Source organism: Diaphorina citri, unplaced genomic scaffold (genome assembly GCF_000475195.1).
Source record: "Diaphorina citri unplaced genomic scaffold, Diaci psyllid genome assembly version 1.1 scaffold25, whole genome shotgun sequence".
NCBI classification, from domain to species: Eukaryota; Metazoa; Arthropoda; class Insecta; order Hemiptera; family Psyllidae; genus Diaphorina; species Diaphorina citri.
The window spans coordinates 140033-159378 of NW_007377463.1; the positions used below are offsets into that span (position 1 = coordinate 140033).

Here is a 19346-nt window from a genome sequence, read left to right on the forward strand (position 1 = left end):
TTAATTTTGATTGAGGTAGGTTTATTGATTTGACCTTCGGGCCATAGTAACAACCTGTCGTTCTAAGTATGCGTATTAGCTGATTCAGGTCTAATAAAAATTCTAATAACTGTGTCAATGTCCATAGAGCAATCTCAAGGGACACACCCATACCATGTGTAATGAATTCATTGATTCACTCATGATGTTCAATTTTTTTCTCCGCTTTTTCCAAATAATAATGTCAAAAAACAGCTAGTGCAATAATCATGAAAAAAGGTGACTTACATGTTTGTTACTTTTGTCACAGATTGAGACCATTAAATAATGATAATTCACAAACTTTTTTCTGCAAAAAACGGAAAAATCGCAAAATAATGTGAAAGGGTTGCAAATACTGCACAAAACCCAACACATACCAGCAAAAAAGAAAATACAACCAACCTATGGCTTAGGTGCCGATTTCTTCGATAGGTAAAACACCTGTCAGGTCTCTATTCATTTCAAAATTAGAGTAGAAAAAATGTCCCTGTATCTGCATTTTTATACATATCTGCACCCAGGTATTAAAACAAAGCTCTAAAACGCTTCGTTAGGGAGAGTTAAACAGGGAGTTTCTGGATTCGGGGGAAGAAGGTATAGATTTTTTGTTTGTAGGTTTAAGGGATAAGTACTTGCGCAGTAAGCTAGTCTGCTCCTTTGCCCCTTCTTCTGATATCTGAGACACTTGCAAAAGATAAAGAAATTGAAAATGTCTGTTGTGTTAAAATGCAACAAGGTAATTTTTCATTTAAGAACCTACTTTTTCTGTGATTGAAGAAAAGAAAAAGAGTAATCTCTTTATTACCATTATCAGTCCATCATGGGCACTCATTAGCTGATGAGCTTCCTTTTACATGATCCAATCCGACCCTTAAAACGACGGCAAATATTTCTCAAAGAGAGAGGAAGCAAAGGAAATTAATTTTCGTGTTAATTTATTATTTTCATTTTCTCTACATCATTTTTTTAACTCAATATTCTCATCTCTTTACCCCTTTTCAACATCTGTTCGCCTCCTACTGATCGAAAGGGTGTTTGAGTGTAGAATTTTTTTCTAAATGCCCAAGCGTCACCCCTTTTCTAGTTTTTTTTTTATCAGTTTATTTGATTTCTTTTCAGTTCTGATTTCTGCTTTTGTTCTGATAATGTGTTTAATCAGTCAGAAATGTTTCTCTGTAGTCATTCCTTTGAGGAAAGATCTCACACGATCATTAGGGCTGCTTTTACCTAACTAAATATACCTGTGCTTATTTAGCTTTTTGGTAGCTCTAACCCTACATTACCTACATGTAGCATGTTTCCTCACATACAATCTAATCAAGTTTGCCTTTTTGATGCAAAATAAAACAACGTAAACAAATTGGAACTTATAGGTCTACCCGTCCTCTCAACAAAAGTACCTATACTAATGGTACTAGTAATATCAACAAGTACTCTTTAATTTTTAGACTGCCAAAATATCATGATGAAAAAATAATCTATCAACAAATCTTTTAAAATATAGCTAACCCAATTTCCCAGAAGAACGCCGAACTTTTTTAAATAACGTTACAACTTACCTCTTACCAACACATGAGAAAAAATTAAATCATTCAATCAATTACCTCGATTATTTGGCCCAAATGAGTCTCGTAAAAAACGGAAACTACAAGACAAAGCATGAAATCAGGAAAAAACGAAGAGCCTGTAATCAGAAACAATGTTGAACATCATGTAGTTGTTGTAAAGATTGTAAAGAGTTGTTGAATCATGAGGAAAAGGGTTGAATACGTCTAGTGAAGTGGAAGAGATTTGATAATTGAATTAGGAGGTGTGCGAATAGTGTGCATCAGGTAAATAGAGAACTGTGGGGTGCCTTTGCAAAGTCATTTGATAGAAACGTCAAGATTTGTCCGTGGACTCAGCACAATTCTCACAAAACAATCGAAAATTCCTCTAACCATAGACGGCTAAAGTACGATTACCAACTAATACCTTTGCCGTGAAACTTCTATATCAATAAAATCAGAAAAAATATCTTTTAGGTAGGTATACCAAATTTCAACCATTCCTATCAAACCATGTATCGAGCCAAAATGTTTTCTCTGTTTCAACCATATCTCTTCTTGTCTTTCTTTGCCTTTTCCCGTGTACAGACGGGGTCGGCGTTTTTCATCAGCCTCTCAATCAGCCCTAACTAGGATGTTTGAACCATATCTAATGAACCAAAATGTTTTCTCTGCTTCAGGTGCATCTCAAATCTAGTTTCATAATGAATGGTGTGTGTGTGCGGTGGAGAGGCTGGCTGGATTTAGAACGACTGGACGGAGTTGGCTGCTTAGAATACGACGAAGAAAAAGCAATGGTAAGTCGAAATTGGGGGACTCAACAGTCATCTGACTTATCTTTATGGGATATCTACTTTATATGTTTATAGGAAATGGACAGGCAAAACATCGACTGAACTCTTCCGCATATCCGAAACTGATAGCGTAGTGCGCAAGAAGAAGATTTTATAGGAAGTTCCAAAGGGAGAGAAGTTACAATTATTAGTGGATATGCCAAAATTACCATTTTCTTAATAGCTCCACAATTACTCCATAAATCCTGCAACTTTACACGGTATACTCTTTAAGATGACGGACACACTATGGGCCCTATGGGGTGAGTAGGTATTGAATACCATGCTACGGCACAAACCGAAATTAAGAGCACTCCGCCCCGCCAAGTCAAGAAAGGTTGACAGCTCCAAAGAAGCAAATGTTTCACCGCTCCGAAATAAAAATCTGGTACAACAAGGTATTCGAGGTAAAATTGAAGAAATAATAATAAAAAAAAAAAAAAAAAAACATGTAAATTTCATTTTAATTGTGTTCCAGATTGAAGATGCAATGCTTCGAGATCAAATAGAAAGATATAACCAGCGACTGCGCGAGTTTGAAAAGCAAAGATCCTACAGCCGAGGACAGCAGGATCGAACGCAGGATCAGGACATGGATGTAAGTACCTATTTTTTTTTTTTTTTTGAGAGAGAGAGTGAGAGAGAAAGAGAGAGAGGGAAGGAGAGAGAGAGAGAGGGAGAGGTTTGATTGAGAGAACTGTGACAACAGAGGACTTATCATCCCGAAATTGACAAGGGAGTGAAGACAGGAAAGGAGATAGCCGTATAACAACCACGCGCAACGTTCCTTAACTTTTGTCATCCATCGGGAGCTGCATGGAGCATTAAACTTGCTATCCCTGCTGGCAATTTTTTAGTTTTTTTTTTTTACATCTTGAAGCATAATTCATCCTTCATTTTTTATACCTATTGGTAGTCATTGAACATGAACAAATTTGCGATTCCCAAGTATGATGATTTGATGATGAATCGAACATAACTTCAACCGAGGGTGATTTATAAGATATGCAAAGAGGATCTATCCATTTCTTCTGAACCCCTATTATGACGGAATCCGAAATTCTTTATGTCCAACAGAAGATGGATTCAGATGTTGATGGATTTATTAGGAGAGACGGTATACTTATTAGACTATTAGATACTTACCAGATGACCTTTTCAAGAACAGAAAAAACATCTTTGAAAAATCATTTTCGTTGAAATTGATATCCCCCTATTTGTTTCCCTTCATTTTTTTCAAGAGCTATAACTTAATGGTACCTTCATTCAAGATATTATCTGATAGTCACTTAAGATTTTATCGGATATAATGTATACTTCTTATCTTAAGGGCTAATATAATCACTTTAGCTGGACGTCTTAACGATTAGCTTCTTGCTTGATTGTCTTTTGATAGCTTTGATACATATCTTGTATTGTATCTTCAAGTGCAATAAGAAATGGAGACGTATGCATTAGAATTTGGCATGGTAATAGATCTCTATTGATCATGCCATTTGGTAAATCTGGTACCTACGATAATGCTGACATTCCTTCAACAAAAACTGAAGTAATGAAATCACAATGTTTCCAGTAGGTACATACCTATTTTGACTCCACTACCTATAATTTAACAGGCATTTAAATGAATTTTAAAAAAAACTCGCTCTTTAAAATGAACCCTAGGTGATCGAGGAAAGTTAATGCCCCAATTATACGTACACATGTACTTGGTACCATGCTTATTTCATGGGTGGGCGGAAAACTCACGCTCAGAACTCGGGAGTCAATTATTCTCCAACTCAATTCAAAACTCTGACATAGGAACAAAAGCAGAGAACCTCATCTCCTAACCATCATTTAGCTGTGACTATCTCCACTCGGATATAATAGAGCGATAAAGATAATTTATGAAAATAGCTTACAACAGTTCAAAATGTTTAAAAAGTTAAATAAATCAGAAAAGTCAAACGTGATGACAATGTTAGAGATGGGATTATAGGGAGTGAGTTGATGACTCTATAATAGAACTAGAAATATATAGACGACGAACCCCCTGGAGAGCTCCTAGTCAAAAAGGTTACAACCGACCCTTCTCCCTTTTTGTCACAAAAATTGTGAAAAAAAGGTAGGTAATTTCAAAGTAAATGTATATCTTATTTAATATGTTGCTTTTATTGTACATGCTCGAACAAAATGTTCCAAATAGTTCACTCTGAAGATTTTGACTTCTTTTCTATTCCCTCGTTTTTGACAACAAAAAAGATCTATTTACGTTTATTTGAATAAATATTTAGCTCTTTTGTGTACGAAATAATAATATTTGCTCTCCTGTATGTTTCGAGGATTTCTCGAAAAAAAGAATATTTACGACCTTTTTTTTGTGAAAAATTGTTTGTCGTTTTTGTGTGAGTCTCCGTCTTTGACATAGGTGTCTATGACAAGTCATTGAGTCTCTATAACATATTCTTTTGCAAATCTGGCTTTTGGCTAAATTCCTTTTGGAGAGAACTGCATGATGTGGTATGGCAGGAAACTGTTCATTTGTGATCTTCAAGTTCTGATCTAAGCTAGAAGCTTTTGAATAACATTTAGATTTTATCTTAATCTGTATGCGTACCTACTATTCACAAACCCTTTTTGCTGCCTAGATGATAATTTATGCAAACTTTTGACACTTGCAACTGTGTCTATAAGTAGGAAATATTAAAATAAACTTGCGGATTTACTCTTAATTTTCCAAAAGAAAAACTATGCAGAAAAAAAAAGCTGTAGAGCTGTTTAATATTCATAATTTTATTTATTGTTATTTTAAATCCAAACTTAATACTTTCTTTAAACACATGAATGATTTCGATCAGTTTTTGTTATTAATAATGTTGTTGAACTGGATTTTAAAAACAACTGGAATAATCCCGTGGATAGATGTTGGCTTACAATTCAGAGAGTCTACGGTTCGATTTCTGCAGTAAAAATTGCATTCACATTTTTGTATTTTGGCTGTAATTCTGTAATTTTATAGGTGCCAAATTGGAAAAATTGGGACTGGAAAATTATTTTCTTGATGTTCTTCTTATTAACCTTTTGCTAGACAAATTTGAGAACCGGAATTGGTGTTTTCCGAATAGATAGGTACGAGTAAAAGTGTTTTCTGCGGTAAGAAGAAATTTTTGTTGTGTTGCGGACCCACATTTCAGCCCCCTTACCAATTTAGAAATTTAAGTCATTCCTAACTATTTATGTATGAGTTGATCTATTTTTAATGACATCTCTTCAGATTCAACCCTTTACTTATTTCGATATTACCTATTCATATAGCATAATAAGGATCAATAGATCTGCACTAAAGTGGAAAATTTGTTGACGGAAACACCATTGCAGGTGCACTGGAAAATCTGAATAGTTCCTTTCACTACCTAACTTACTCAATATGACTTGAACTCTATAATTAAATGGGCAGAAAGCAATATTTCAAAATTCAAACTCATTTAAATAAGTAGGTATCTACAATACTACATGGCATTCGCATCGTAATGAAAATTTTAATTCCGAAAGGGCAGAGGGCTATAACTTTAAAGGGCTCAAAAAGAACATCAAAAAGGGCTCAACCCCTTCTGACCTTCTTTTTGCCAACAATGGCAAGGACCGTACATTCCATGTCAATCAAACATCGAGCTTTCAAGTGTTTTACCATTGTCCGATTCTCATTCTGATCTTTTAATTAAACATTAAAAGGAGGGGAGAGGAAATCTGGAGAGCTTTTGAGAGGATTATTAGAAAAGAGAGGAGGAGACCTTATTTACTATTTATTTAGGCAGAAGATAATTTTCATTGTGAGATCTAGTGCACTTGTAGATTTTTTTATGAAACAGGTGTATTTAGCTGCGTTATTAAAAAGTAATTTAATGTACTTGGACTTTTGATAGGTTGCTAAATGAAATACTATTTATTGATGACAAGGCATACTGTTGAATCCCGCTCATGTACAGTTCTGAACTGCTATTATCGATGTAAAAAATGCCACATTTATGGATAACATTCCCATATTTTCTATGTATGTTACGTAAATAAGGTACCTTTCTACAAAATTGATATCTATAAATCTAAAGCACTAAGCATAGTATTTAAGTTGTATTGTGCAATAAGCAAGTGCATCTAAATACTGAAGGTATGAAAAAGCAGGGAGCCAAGGTATAGTTATAGAGATCAGAAAATACAAGATCTGTACCGTCTCTCTAATCCGAATATCTCTTACTGGGATCTAAGGATAACAGGTACCTCACTAAAAGCTATAACAAATATCTGAAAACCTATATCAAGTCAACAGTGCAGGTAAAAGGGAGACTATAATAGACATTGTACCTATCGAAAATATTGATGTTATTTAACATATTAAGACATATAATTTTCAAAAATGACCAGCGGGACAAAAAATTGTCCCCCGAAAATAAAAATAAGACACCTGCTGATTTTGAAATTGATTAAAATTATATAGAAAAGGAACGGAACCTATTTCCATGCTTTATTATAGTAAAATGTATACCTTTAGTCCATTATGATATTTTTTTGGTACCGTGGGAGCGCCCATTAAGACATCACAATTATTTTTTATTACTTAAGGTTCCTATTCAAATGTCCTCCGAAAACTATTTTCGATAGCAATAAATTTGTAATCCTATAATCTTCGTAATGACACATCAAGATCTGCAGGACCTTTCTTTGGAGAAAAAAAGGTTCAATTTTTTCATACCAAAAGAGGAAGAGCCCTTTGCTGAACATTCGTTAGGTCATAACTGGAAGGAAAGAAAGAGCTATAAGAGTGCTGCTAAAAAACAATCTGATGGTTATTCCAGAGTTTTCATCACAATATCATAATGTATATTATGTAGCCAACTTTTCAAAGGTAAACTCTGATAAATTGTCATGAAAATTGTTACATTATGCCCAAAGAGCCGGGAGTGAGGATACATATGGCTCACTGACCCGGTAGTTCACTGAAAATAGTCGTTTTTCATAAGTCACTCACTCACTTTTTACTCATCCACTACAGATTTCTCGCAGTACGGCTTCACCAGTGACCCAATGCTATCAATCTAGGTGAACCGATCATCATATCTTGTTTCAAAATGTCACAGACCCATTCTACCTCTCTTACCTTATAGAGTTATAGAGACTGTTCTGATGACAATAAAAATTGTGACATGCTAGGTGACACGAATCTAAAGGCATAACACGTTTCACGCTTGAGCGGACTCTGAAATGTGATATGAGGAGGGGACAACTCGAGAGTTATTCAGATGTGATGAGGTCTAGAGTTTTCTAGTCTTCAGTGCTTCAGTCCGATCTATCTAGTTTTTCTTTACATGATTGAAGACTCGGTAACCTTGTGGAGGTCCATGCTAACTATTGATTTTCATTTTATTTTATTTTTTGTGTCTTCAAAAAAGTCAGGTCTGAAAGGGTTAACAAAAGGTGAAGTAGTAGGACTAGTAGGTATTTACGTACTTTCATTCAAACCAAAGAGGCAAACTGGGAAGGTAAAAGGAAGAAGGCCTGAAAGAGAAAAATGGGGAAATTTCGATCAGGAGGTGGTAGAAGAAGAAGAAAATTGATTAAAAGACCACGTTGTACCTACAAGTTACTAGTGGAGACGCCATTATTCCTCATTTTGAAAATTTGTTCTCGATTTGGTGGATGTGCCAGTTTTCTCTCGAAAATCCAGATACCGTCCAGCTGCTGCGGGAATCACGAAATTCAAGCACAAAACTTGAAATTACATATGTAGTATGTAAATATAACTACATATATGAGGTTGTCTTACCTAATTAATGCCTACATACTACATACATGGGTTGTGGGATACAAGACTAATGAAGGGATCTTAAGAGGTTGAAATACCTATGTCTAGTGGCACGTTATAAGACATCTCAAATGCTACAAAGTGACATTCAAAGTATTGATTTCAACATTATACCCAAACCCAATGCACTGGCAAATTCTCTTTATCTACGTATTTTGATATTTTGACTTAATCTTGTTTATCTTCATCTTCTAACTCTCCTTGATCACTTTTTGCTTTTAAAAGATTGCCATCGAATTCACGTTCTCATCTAAAGGTTTCCTTACGAAGTGTAGTAGACTTTTAGTACGCTTTGTCTCATGTAGTACACGGACTCTTTAGACTTTTGAGGCCTTTGAAGTCCTCATGTATACCTATTGATATTTTTTCTGTTTTTTATCATATTGAAATCTGAAACTATAATGTCAAACTGGTGTTCTATAAAAGTGCTATTACTACTAAGATAGTCAAAGTTACCTAACTCTATAACTAACAAAGTCACCAAAATTAGAACTACTGGCAGCCTGATGTCCGATATTTAGACAGACTTTTTTTTTAATAGAAAAATACTACTACCTACCTCAGTAGATACCTACCTAATAAAATACTCGTAGATCAACTAGCTGCCCAAAGATCTAGCGACAGAGAACTTCCTTTCTGTGAAATTATGCTTTTTTTTCTCACATTAACTAACGGAAACCAATCATTTCCTCTGATTTCAGTTGCGGATGAGTGGAGGTGTGATGAACTCTCAGTCCATGTCCAGATGTCCACAGCGCCTATCTGGGATTCCGTTACAAGTAGGCGCATCTCCTCAGTAGAAATGATTTATGTGATTTTGTCCCTATGCCTGTCTGTGTCCTTTGTCCTCGTGTGCTCTAAACCAGTGTTGCTGGATTTAAATTTAATATTGAAATATCATATTGAAGAAAAAAAATCTGATCAAAGTCCAAAATTTTCGTTTTCCGAGCTTTATAGAGGGAACTGTGACAACGAATGTCTTATAGTACCGAAATCGAAGAGAGAAGGATAGGAGAAAGCCAGTCGTTCGCCCCGAGCGGGATTTGAATCCGCGATCTACTGTCTACAAGGCAGACGTGTTACCCTCCAAGCTAACTAGACCGGCTTCTGTACTCAACGATTCTCTATTTGATCAGGAAAGTTCTGGAAAAACTTCCGTTTTATCTGGCAACATTGGTTTTCGCGATTTCATTATTTTCCAAAGTATTTTTTTCAATATCATTATTATTATTTTGAAATTTTTGAGCAATCTTTTTGTGTTAAATGTTTTAGTTGATAGTTCCTAGATGTAGTAAAAGTAGATTTTCATGTGGAGGTACTAGAGAAATTTTCAATTTCATGTTGAAAAAAAAAAAATCTAGAACTGTTTACCAAGCTGAATTAGATGAGATAAGCCCCGTTGGCTTATCTTATACGAATTTGGCATTAATAGGGAATGCTATTTTTAACTATCTATTTGTAAAAAAGAACATTGAAAATCGAACTTTCTCTTCCTTTTTGTTTGTATTTCCTTTTTCCTGCATTATTAACCTGTTAATTATTTTATTTTAATAAAAGTATATTTTTATTGTATTTAATTATGATTATCTGTTTGTGTTTTAATTTTTCATTTTCATAATTTTGAATTTGAATGTTTAGTGCTGTTTTCACACGTATTATTTTCGCTTGTTAGTTGTGAAGGATGGGTAGAACTTTTTTCTTTGGGGCTAAATCTTCATTTTGGGGATTTTTGTAAAATGTTAATGCTAACTATACAATTTATTGTTTATTCCCTAGTTTACTAGGGAATAAAATGGTGAAAATGTATGTTTATGTACCTACCTATATACAATACTTTAAAGTCCATTTCGACCTGTCTTTGAGGGGGAGAAAATTCGGAAGATGAAATTCAAAATACTTTGAAAGGGGAAATGAAAAACATATTGCAGAACATTTTAAAAAAATTAACTGTGAATACAATGAGATGAAAGGAAATCCAATTCTAAACATGTGCGTTATGCAAATGAGAGAAATGATATGGTGATTTCCATTGGAAATGTAATGTCGAATCTTCGGAAATTTTTAGTAAGAAATGCCTTTCCTGATGGAGAAGAACCCTTTTTCAACTTTCCATTACATATTAACATTCCTGATTCAAAAGTCAGGATTGGAATCAGGGCCTTTCAAGGGGGTGGCGTGGTCATGTGCCCCATTTATCCCAGGCCCGGATCCAACTAAATTGGGCACTCGTATAATTTTCTTTTTCCCAAAATAGAATAAGAAAATAATCTAAATTGAAATACGACCAAAAAATCAAATGCGACGTAAGTTTCCTAAAAATTACCTATTATTCTTGTTCGTGAAAATTTGTTGTGAGGAGGGGCCACTGTCGGAGTAGGCCCCCGGGCCCAGTCAGGCTGTCACCGGCCCTGGTTAGCACTGATAGAAGGGTTGGGGGAGGGAGGTTAATAATCCTATGATTATCAATTATTCAGTTTTTCATAGCATTATCCCTTTTATTAATTGCCTGCCTAGACCTATTTAGTTATGCATGTATGTTAACTTGTTATTGAATCCGGAAGGTGATTTATGGTTTTCCGACAAAAGTGCGGAAACTTTGGAAGCACAGATGTCCGTTCGAATGCGAGAGGTGGGGAAATATTGGAGTTTTAGAATGTACAAGTCTATAATTTTATTTTAATTAATCACTGAAATTTAATAATAAATATGTTGTGTTCGCTGTCCACCTTGCATGTAGTACCTTACCTAAGTCAAGTAAGGTCGGTTATCTTTGTCAGGATGTGAAAAAGGCCATTTCCTAACTTTTCTCTGGCACCTTCATACAGAATTACAGACTTCTGCCTCATTCCAACCTGATTAAACTCACGATATTGTATACCTACGATAACCGATAAAAGCAGTATAATGTTATGAGTAACGCTATCTTACTATACTATTCATTATAATCCACTACACTACCTTTAAAAGCCGAACATCTTTTTAAAACAAAAGAGACTTAAGCAGTATAATGAGTAACGCTATCTTACTATACTATTCATTATAATCCACTACACTACCTTTAAAAGCCGAACATCTTTTTAAAACAAAAGAGACTTCGATATTAAAAACAATAGAAAGTACATAAAAAAGGACGCTTTCTTTTACAAGATGTTACCATTTCGTACGGGCATTGTTTCAAGATGATGACTAAATGAGACTCATAAATTTAGTCTGACAGCCCTCATAATTGATTCAAAAGAAACAATTCAAAGGAAGGCGTGACGAATCATTCCTTTGACAAAAGAAAAATGATCTTATGGACAAGAAAACAAGAAACAAGTCATGAGAATTACTTGACTTGTGAAAAAAAAGTCTTTTTCTTTCTTTTTTTTACAAATGTCTTTGGGAATAAAGGGAGTAAAAAATTCAAGTCCAATAAAAGAGAAAGCTTTTTTAAGGGAACTGTAACTGCTAAGATCTTATCGTGCAGAGAGCAAAGAGAGAAAGAAGACAGGATAGGAGAAAGCCAACCATTCCGAGAACGAACTTTATCTGCTTGGGAACAATCTCTGGAGCGGTCTCCGAGCAGCTCTTTACACTTTAACAAACATTTTACCATAAGACTGAAGATCCATCGAATGGTCTCTATGGAATAGATCATGTCAAAGTCAAACGGGTGAAAAATTGCATACTTAAACAGGATGAATAATTTGACATCATCTTTGTTTATGAAGTATTTTTCACTGTCAACGTGCATGATTTGTTTCTAGGACTTAAAACAACTCAAAAAGATAAACAAGAACAAGTCTGGATAATAGGACAGAAAGACGAATAATTATCTCAATAACAAATCATTTATTTTAAAACAAAAACAGAGCGTTTAACACGTCGTTAACAAAGCTTCGAGCATAATATAAAACAAATAAAGTCACGATTCCCGTCTATTATGAAGGAGACGGGGATGAAATGTTGCTCTATTACGGAGGTCTCCCTAAATATAGATCACGCTGGTGGCGTTTGTCAAAGAGGATTGTGGACGATTAGACGGTCTGTCAAAATTATAACGAAAAAATAAACATTACCACTTGAGTACTTGCGCGAATGACAAGAGATGTTTTAAACTCAACAAACTTTTAGGTAGGTACCTTCACCAATAGTAAAACAGAGTCTACCCACAGTCTCAGCACTCTCAGCGAGAGTACGTTGAATGCGCCAGTTCCCCAATCCCAATGGATCTACTGTCCATCTGGAAAATCGTGGGCTTTCTTTTTCCGGCCCCACTCATACTGGTTGAGATTAATAACATTACCACTTGAGTACTTGCGCGAATGACAAGAGATGTTTTAAACTCAACAAACTTTTAGGTAGGTACCTTTACCAATAGGTAGTAAAATAGAGTTTACCCAGCCTCAGTGATAGTACTGGAAGTCTCTGAACCGTCTTCGATCCGGCGTGTCAAGATGAAAATACAATTTAAAGAAATGGGGGTATGAAGATAATGCTGATTGCGAGTGCGGCCAAGAACAAACACATGAACATCTTCTTATCTGCAATCAGCTGGACCAGACATGCACCCACAATGATCTACTCCTGGCAAACCAAGCTGCTATCCAAGTTGCGGAATTCTGGAAATGTTTTGTAAGCTACTCGAAAATCTTCTTATCCAAGTAAAAGGCGTCTCCACTAACGAAAAGTAACTTTGAAGAATGGAACCGAAATAAGAATCCTTAATTCCATAAAATTCAGTATGTATAACTTAAATCAATAGAGAAACTTTTACGATATTTAAACCCTCACGTATGTATGTAGCATCAAATTTTCACTCCAAACTTTTTATTTGATTGCTTAATCATATTATAATCCTTTTAAATGGGAATGTGTATCGAGTAACCCAAGCCATGCATCCAGTGGTGGAGATAAACCGGAGGTATGGTTGGTCCCTGGGTTCAATTCCCAGAGTAGACAAAAATAATAATCATTTAATAAATGGGTGTGTTACATTCTTCTATCAAAATTCCGATGGCTTCTTTAGCCCTGAATGGAAGTGTTATGTTTCTTCTAGTCCATCTGAAGAGATTTGCATAATTAGTAAGGAAAAAGTAACATGTTAGTATGTATTAATCTGAGCTTCTAAAGAATTGTAGGTAGATACCGAAATGCTTCCTTCCCTTCACAGCATGGCATTTCCTCTGCTTTTCGATTTATCTACCTGCTCCTCCTCCTCCAACTCCTTTTTATCCACCACCACCTCCAACTCCTCACCTCCACATTGTCCTCTTTCTCCTTTTTCTCCTCCATTACCAAAACCACTCCACTGTTTACATACTCTGAGCTCAGGGTGTGAATCACAGATCAAACAGAGATCAAGATTGTGGAGGTGAAACTAAAAATAAGGAAAGTAAAAGCGAGTGTATGGGTGTGAGAATTTGAGGATTGGTGTGATGAGTGTGAAGTGTGGTGAGAATCGAAACATATGTATAACAGTTTCAGTGAAAACATATGGAAAATTCCACTCTCTCTTTGAAGTTTGTTTGCATTGTGTAAATCGCATGGATTTAAACACTGAGACGTGCCTGAAACTGTTTAATGTACATAATTATTTGTGTGCTACTGGGCTACAAGTGCAGTGAATCCAATAATTGGAATTATGTATTTAGTTTTAAGTGCAGTGTTTAGAATATTGGGCATTTTTAAATCGAGATTGAATTGATTGCCGAATGAGAAGAATGCATCAAGATATAACAGGGTGTCCCGCGAACGACTGTACAACGCTTGAGAGTTTATGCAGGGCCTAAAGGGCTACCAGAAAAAGCTATCTGGACAGATCCGTTATAGGAAGGAAAGTAATATATTGTATTTTAGTCAAATTTGATAATGATGATGATACCTACTTAGCGAAATAACTAATCTTAATAGTTAATACTTGACTGGAACGTGCTAGGTGCTACGCTATTCATATAAGTAACTCAGTAAGTATTAATTACTAAATAAACTTGTGGTAAAACTCGCGCCAAATCTAGTGACTCTGTGTCTTATTAGGTAGGTACTCGTAAGTAAAATAATATAGATACCCGTTTATGGCCAAGATCACTCTCAATCGGGAGGTGCTGACTTCGAATCCCGGCCCAGGTGGATAATTTTTTTTGTACCAATTCGCCCGGGAACTGAGTTCTCCAGGAAGATGCATTCTTGATCATAATAAAACTCATAAGCTCTGGCTCAGTCGTTAGTTCTACATCCTTCCATTTTCCAGTCTAACAACTCAGGAACACAAAGGAACTTTGATAAAAACAACTCATTTTTCGTCTTGCATTTCAACACTTTTTTATTAAAAGAGTACAGAGAGAGAGAAAAAATCGATAAAATTAGCATGAGAGAGACGGGAGGCGAGCTGTTTATTTTTAACAATAGGTGGCCATCGACCAATAGCAGTGACGGAAATGCTCAGCCATTTTGTAAGCAAGGGGTTGCCATAGAAACAGAGGAGAGAGAAAAATTAAAACTATGCGAGAGAGATGGGAAAACTTTTCTACACAGAGAGACTCGTGCCAAAATTCTGCTATGTGTATAATGGGTTACAGGGTCCAAATAACTCGGACGCACGGGACGGTTAAGATTTAAAAAAATCTCATTTTTAAAGGGTACCTAAACCCCTTGAAAAATGAGATTTTTAAGGGGTTGAACGTCAAACCAGCGAAAACTAGCAGTACGCGATTACCCAGGTCACCCATCCGGATACCAAAAACGCTAAACGTTCCTTAACTTCAGTGATCTCTCTCCCTCTATTTTTTTTCTTTATCTTTTTCTCTCTTTCTCTACCTTTCTCCCTTTCAATGTTCTTCTTCATCCTCTCCTCGTCCTCCTTCTCCCCCTTCTTCTTCTCCTCCTCCTCCTCCTCCTCCTCCCCAAGATCAGCATAGTTTTGTATGTATTTTTTGCCCTTTTTTCCCCCAATTCTATTCTTCTTCTTCCTCTTCTTCTTCTTCCTCTCCTTTTCCTCTTCCTAGTTTTGTTTATATCTTTCTTTCCTTGTTCTGTCAAATTGTTCTACTTCTACCGTACCCTGTCTACTATCAGAGTTGTTAAGACCCTGCTGAGAGAGGGGTGTGGAGTAAAAATGGGAAGGAGAGGGACTTCACCATTAAGGAAAGGGGTGCCAAACTTCGCCCCCGGTTCAAAGGGTTAACAATATTCGGGAAAAAACTTCAAAGTCAAAATAAAGGCAGGGGGCATTTTCCTTCTTTATATTTTCGGATTGATATTGCAGAACTTGCAGCAAGTCATGCATCACTTGAAGGATGCAATTACTTTGTTCACTTCTCAAAAACTATGAGGTTATTTTTTGGTAATGTTGGTACAAAAGGCATCTCCACTAACCAAAAAGAGCTCTGGAAAACGGGACTGAACTGTGATTATGAACTTCTCAAAACATAGATTACATAGATGAACCTGGCCCCAAATGTTGTAATACTACTATGATTTGATTGTTGGCGCAAAAGACATCTCCACCAAGGAAAAAAAAATCAACAACTTTGGGACTAGTCTTATTACCCTGTTGCTAAGAATAAGAACAATGTATTTCTCGACTTCTTTCCTACAGGAGCAACTAACTGTACATTCTATTTTACTTTAGGTACCTAACTATCACAAGAGATGTGGTGAAAGAAGCACCTCCACTAGGTAAAAAAGAAAAATATATCTAGAAATGAGTAATCAAATCCTCCTAATACCTATCTACGGATCTACTTATTACCATTCTAGGCAATTCATATTCATTGATCTCTGATTCTCTGATGAAATACATATTATCAGAGATTTCAGAGAGTTAAAATCTTTTGCAGTCTACCTAAATCAGACTTTTTTATTGAAAAAAATCCACACAAAAAACGCAACATGTCAAAAGTATGACTGATCGGAGCCCGGGGATATTTTTTTCAAGTAGGGGCAAATAAATAGGGTCAAACCTTGACGGAAAAAAAAAATCGAAAATTCCGTAAATATGTTTTTTTTTCGTCAAAATCGCTCAGTATGTGACTTTATTTATCAAAACTCCGCGTGAGATGATTGATTTGTTGACAAGGGAAGGGAGGCATTGAGTTTTCAATGGGAATATGAGATGTCTTTTTTCATAAAATATGGAAAATTGCATTTGAAATGAGCGAAATTTTTGACCTTTTATATGTATACAATTTGAAAGAAAAAAAATATAGTGAAAACATGAATACATATAGTGATCCGTTGACAGATTTGGTTTTCACTTGTTGACTTTGAAATTCGAAATATCTGAGTTAAGAGTCAAAATTGCAAAACTTATGTCTGTACCTACATATATCACGCTCATCCCTTATCTTTTGATCCGTTGTGGAAGTACGAGTGTAAAAGAATCAAATTGAACAATTCAAGGGATGGTAACTTGATCTACTTCACTTACTTTTGGGAGTTTGGACAGAAATTATTATTATAGCCACTCCAAAGCGGGATAAAAGCGGTCATATGGAACCTCTTTCACGCCTCTGTGAACATCTGTAATTATTGAAATTAGAACCAAAGCGGTACTTACGAAACAAGCTGGAATTAGGTACAAATTTAATTACCCTTCTACGGGGGTAATTATTTTCAAAGTGATACAGTTTGTGAACCGATCACGCACAGGTGAAATTCTAAGTGAAGTCAATTATTCGGTACTTTGGACAGAGGTTCTGGAGCCTCACACACGAACAGTGGTGTCTAAACTGTTTTAGTACCTAATTGTTGACCCACAGGAGTTTTGGTCGAATTACCGGGTTTCCCTTTTGGGTATTTAGGATTTATGTCAATTAACATTAAATCCTGGATATGTGGATATGGCCCTGAGTGGTAGTGATAGTAAAATCCTGCTGATCTTGCAAATTCAAACTCTCTTAGGGTAAAAACACAGTGGAGCGGAGACAAAAGAGCATAGAGCTTTTTTCTCTCAGTTCTATGCAATTTTAAGTCTTCGCTTCTCTTTATCGTTGTTTTACCTGCACGATGCTCTCTATTCCACTCTTGGTTTTCAGCCTTAGGTAGGTAAAAAAAGTAGGTACCTATCTATCTTGTTCCGTACAACCTAATAGAAATACTCGTAGGTAGGTAATATGGGCGTAGGGACTAAAATCTATTTGGGCAACACTGTACCCAACACTATTAAAGGGAAGATAATAATGGATTATTTCCGGTAGGTACATACCTACCTCTCGCCCTATGCCAGATCTGCCTAATTGTCGTATTGTTAAATTGTTATGATCAAAGTATTTCCTACAATCATCATCACGGGGTACTATCCGGCCAATCGCGTACTGTTGACTTTTCCTAATCTCACTCAGGGTATCTTGTCGCCAAATTGAGAGTAAAACCCTCGTCACTAAGCACCTTAGCGTTATACAGTGTCGTTAGACCGCTTGCCAACCAAACTTTCTGTGAATATCTGTCCCAAAGTTCATAGTTAGACGTTCGTTCCTGAAAGTCCAAAGTACCGTATCTTCTTTACAAGCAAAACATTCGTTTATGCCAATTTTCCGCGTGAGCAATGATAATCTACATTTAGAAGTATCTCACTTTGCCCCCGGAATAATGTACAAGGGGACCGACCAGGTCAATAAGGAAGAGAGACCCTGTGACACGGGAGTTAATTAACAGGATTTACAAAGGATAAGGATTATCCTGGGCCATGATCCTATATACCTGATTGAGATTATCCCAAGCTTATGACATTTTTTATTAGGGGTCCCGCGCGCCTTTCACGAAATATTGAAAACGACAATACCTTTTTACAATTCTCAGGTGGTGTTTGAAGAGAAGGAACTTTGCGTTATACCTACCTTCTTCTTTTTCTTCGTTAGCCTCTCAATCAGACCTAACTAGGGTGATTGCTTTGGGCTTACATTTGGTTTTGGCTACAAATTTTATGAACGTATGCCCTTTGCACTCAACCTTTGCTATTTCTTTAGCAAAGGAAATTCAGGCTGGTCTACTCCCTGTTTAACGTCCCCCAGCCAGACAAGTTTCCCATCCCATAGCCAGATATTTATGTACATAATTATTTGTGTGCTACTGGGCTACAAGTGCAGTGAATCCAATGATTGGAATTATGTATTTAGTTTTAAGTGCAGTGTTTAGAATATTAGGCATTTTTAAATCGAGATTGAATTGATTGCCGAATGAGAGGAATGCATCAAGATAGTTAAGTACTTCATAGAAACAGAAGCGTTTAGATATTATAGAGTTGGAATTTTAATGAAAACATAGCATTTTTTCGAACTTTTTTAAAAACAGTAAGAAATGCCTTTCCTGATGGAGAAGAACCCTTTTTCAACTTTCCATTACATATTACCATTCCTGATTCAAAAGTCAGGATTGGAATCAGGGCCTTTCAAGGGGGTGGCGTGGTCATGTACCCCATTTATCCCAGGCCCGGATCCAGCTAAATTGGGCACTCGTATATTAATTTTCTTTTTCCCAAAATAGAATAAGAAAATAATCTAAATTGAAATACGACCAAAAAATCAAATGCGACTTAAGTTTCCTAAAAATTACCTATTATTCTTGTTCGTGAAAATTTGTTGTGAGGAGGGGCCACTTTTTTGTAAGCTAGGTACTCGTAAATCTTCTTATCCTAAGTAAAAGGCGTCTCCACTAACGAAAAGTAACTTTGAAGAATGGAACCGAAATAAGAATCCTTAATTCCATAAAATTCAGTATGTATTATTACTTTCCATTACCCTTACGTATAGGGAACCTATACAAGGTAATGAGAAAGTATTGTTTTTATCTAGATACTTACCTTCCTACATACACTAGTTTGAAACTTTGATTTACCTGTATTATTTTAGGAGTACCTATTGGGTCGGTACCTGCTAACACCTAGGTAATATTTATTTTCTTCATTTTATTATTCTAATGTAGGTACCTACCTATGTTTAATTAGTTATTAATACATGCCTACTTATATGGTTTTAAATTTTAATTGGTAAATGAGTAGGTACCTAATTTTCATCAGTTTTGTATGCCTACATCTTCAATACTCATTGTACAGTTCTCTCCTATTCTTCTTCTTCTTCTTCTTCTTCTTCTTCTTCTTCTTCTTCTTCTTCTTCTTCTTCTTCTTCT

The 19346-nt window shown here is 35.8% G+C and overlaps 1 protein-coding gene across 2 annotated transcripts in view; it reads left to right on the forward strand.

Annotated features, from left to right (window-relative positions):
- The window catches only part of LOC103509938 (protein big brother), a 43020-nt gene that overhangs the window by 20782 nt on the left and 2892 nt on the right, over window positions 1-19346 (forward strand). For both annotated transcript variants that reach the window (XM_008474571.3, XM_008474579.3), the window contains exons 4-6: window positions 2249-2365; window positions 2880-2999; window positions 8942-9019. In XM_008474571.3, the coding sequence (XP_008472793.2) occupies window positions 2249-2365; window positions 2880-2999; window positions 8942-9019 (315 nt within the window). The remainder of the gene's footprint in view (window positions 1-2248; window positions 2366-2879; window positions 3000-8941; window positions 9020-19346) is intronic.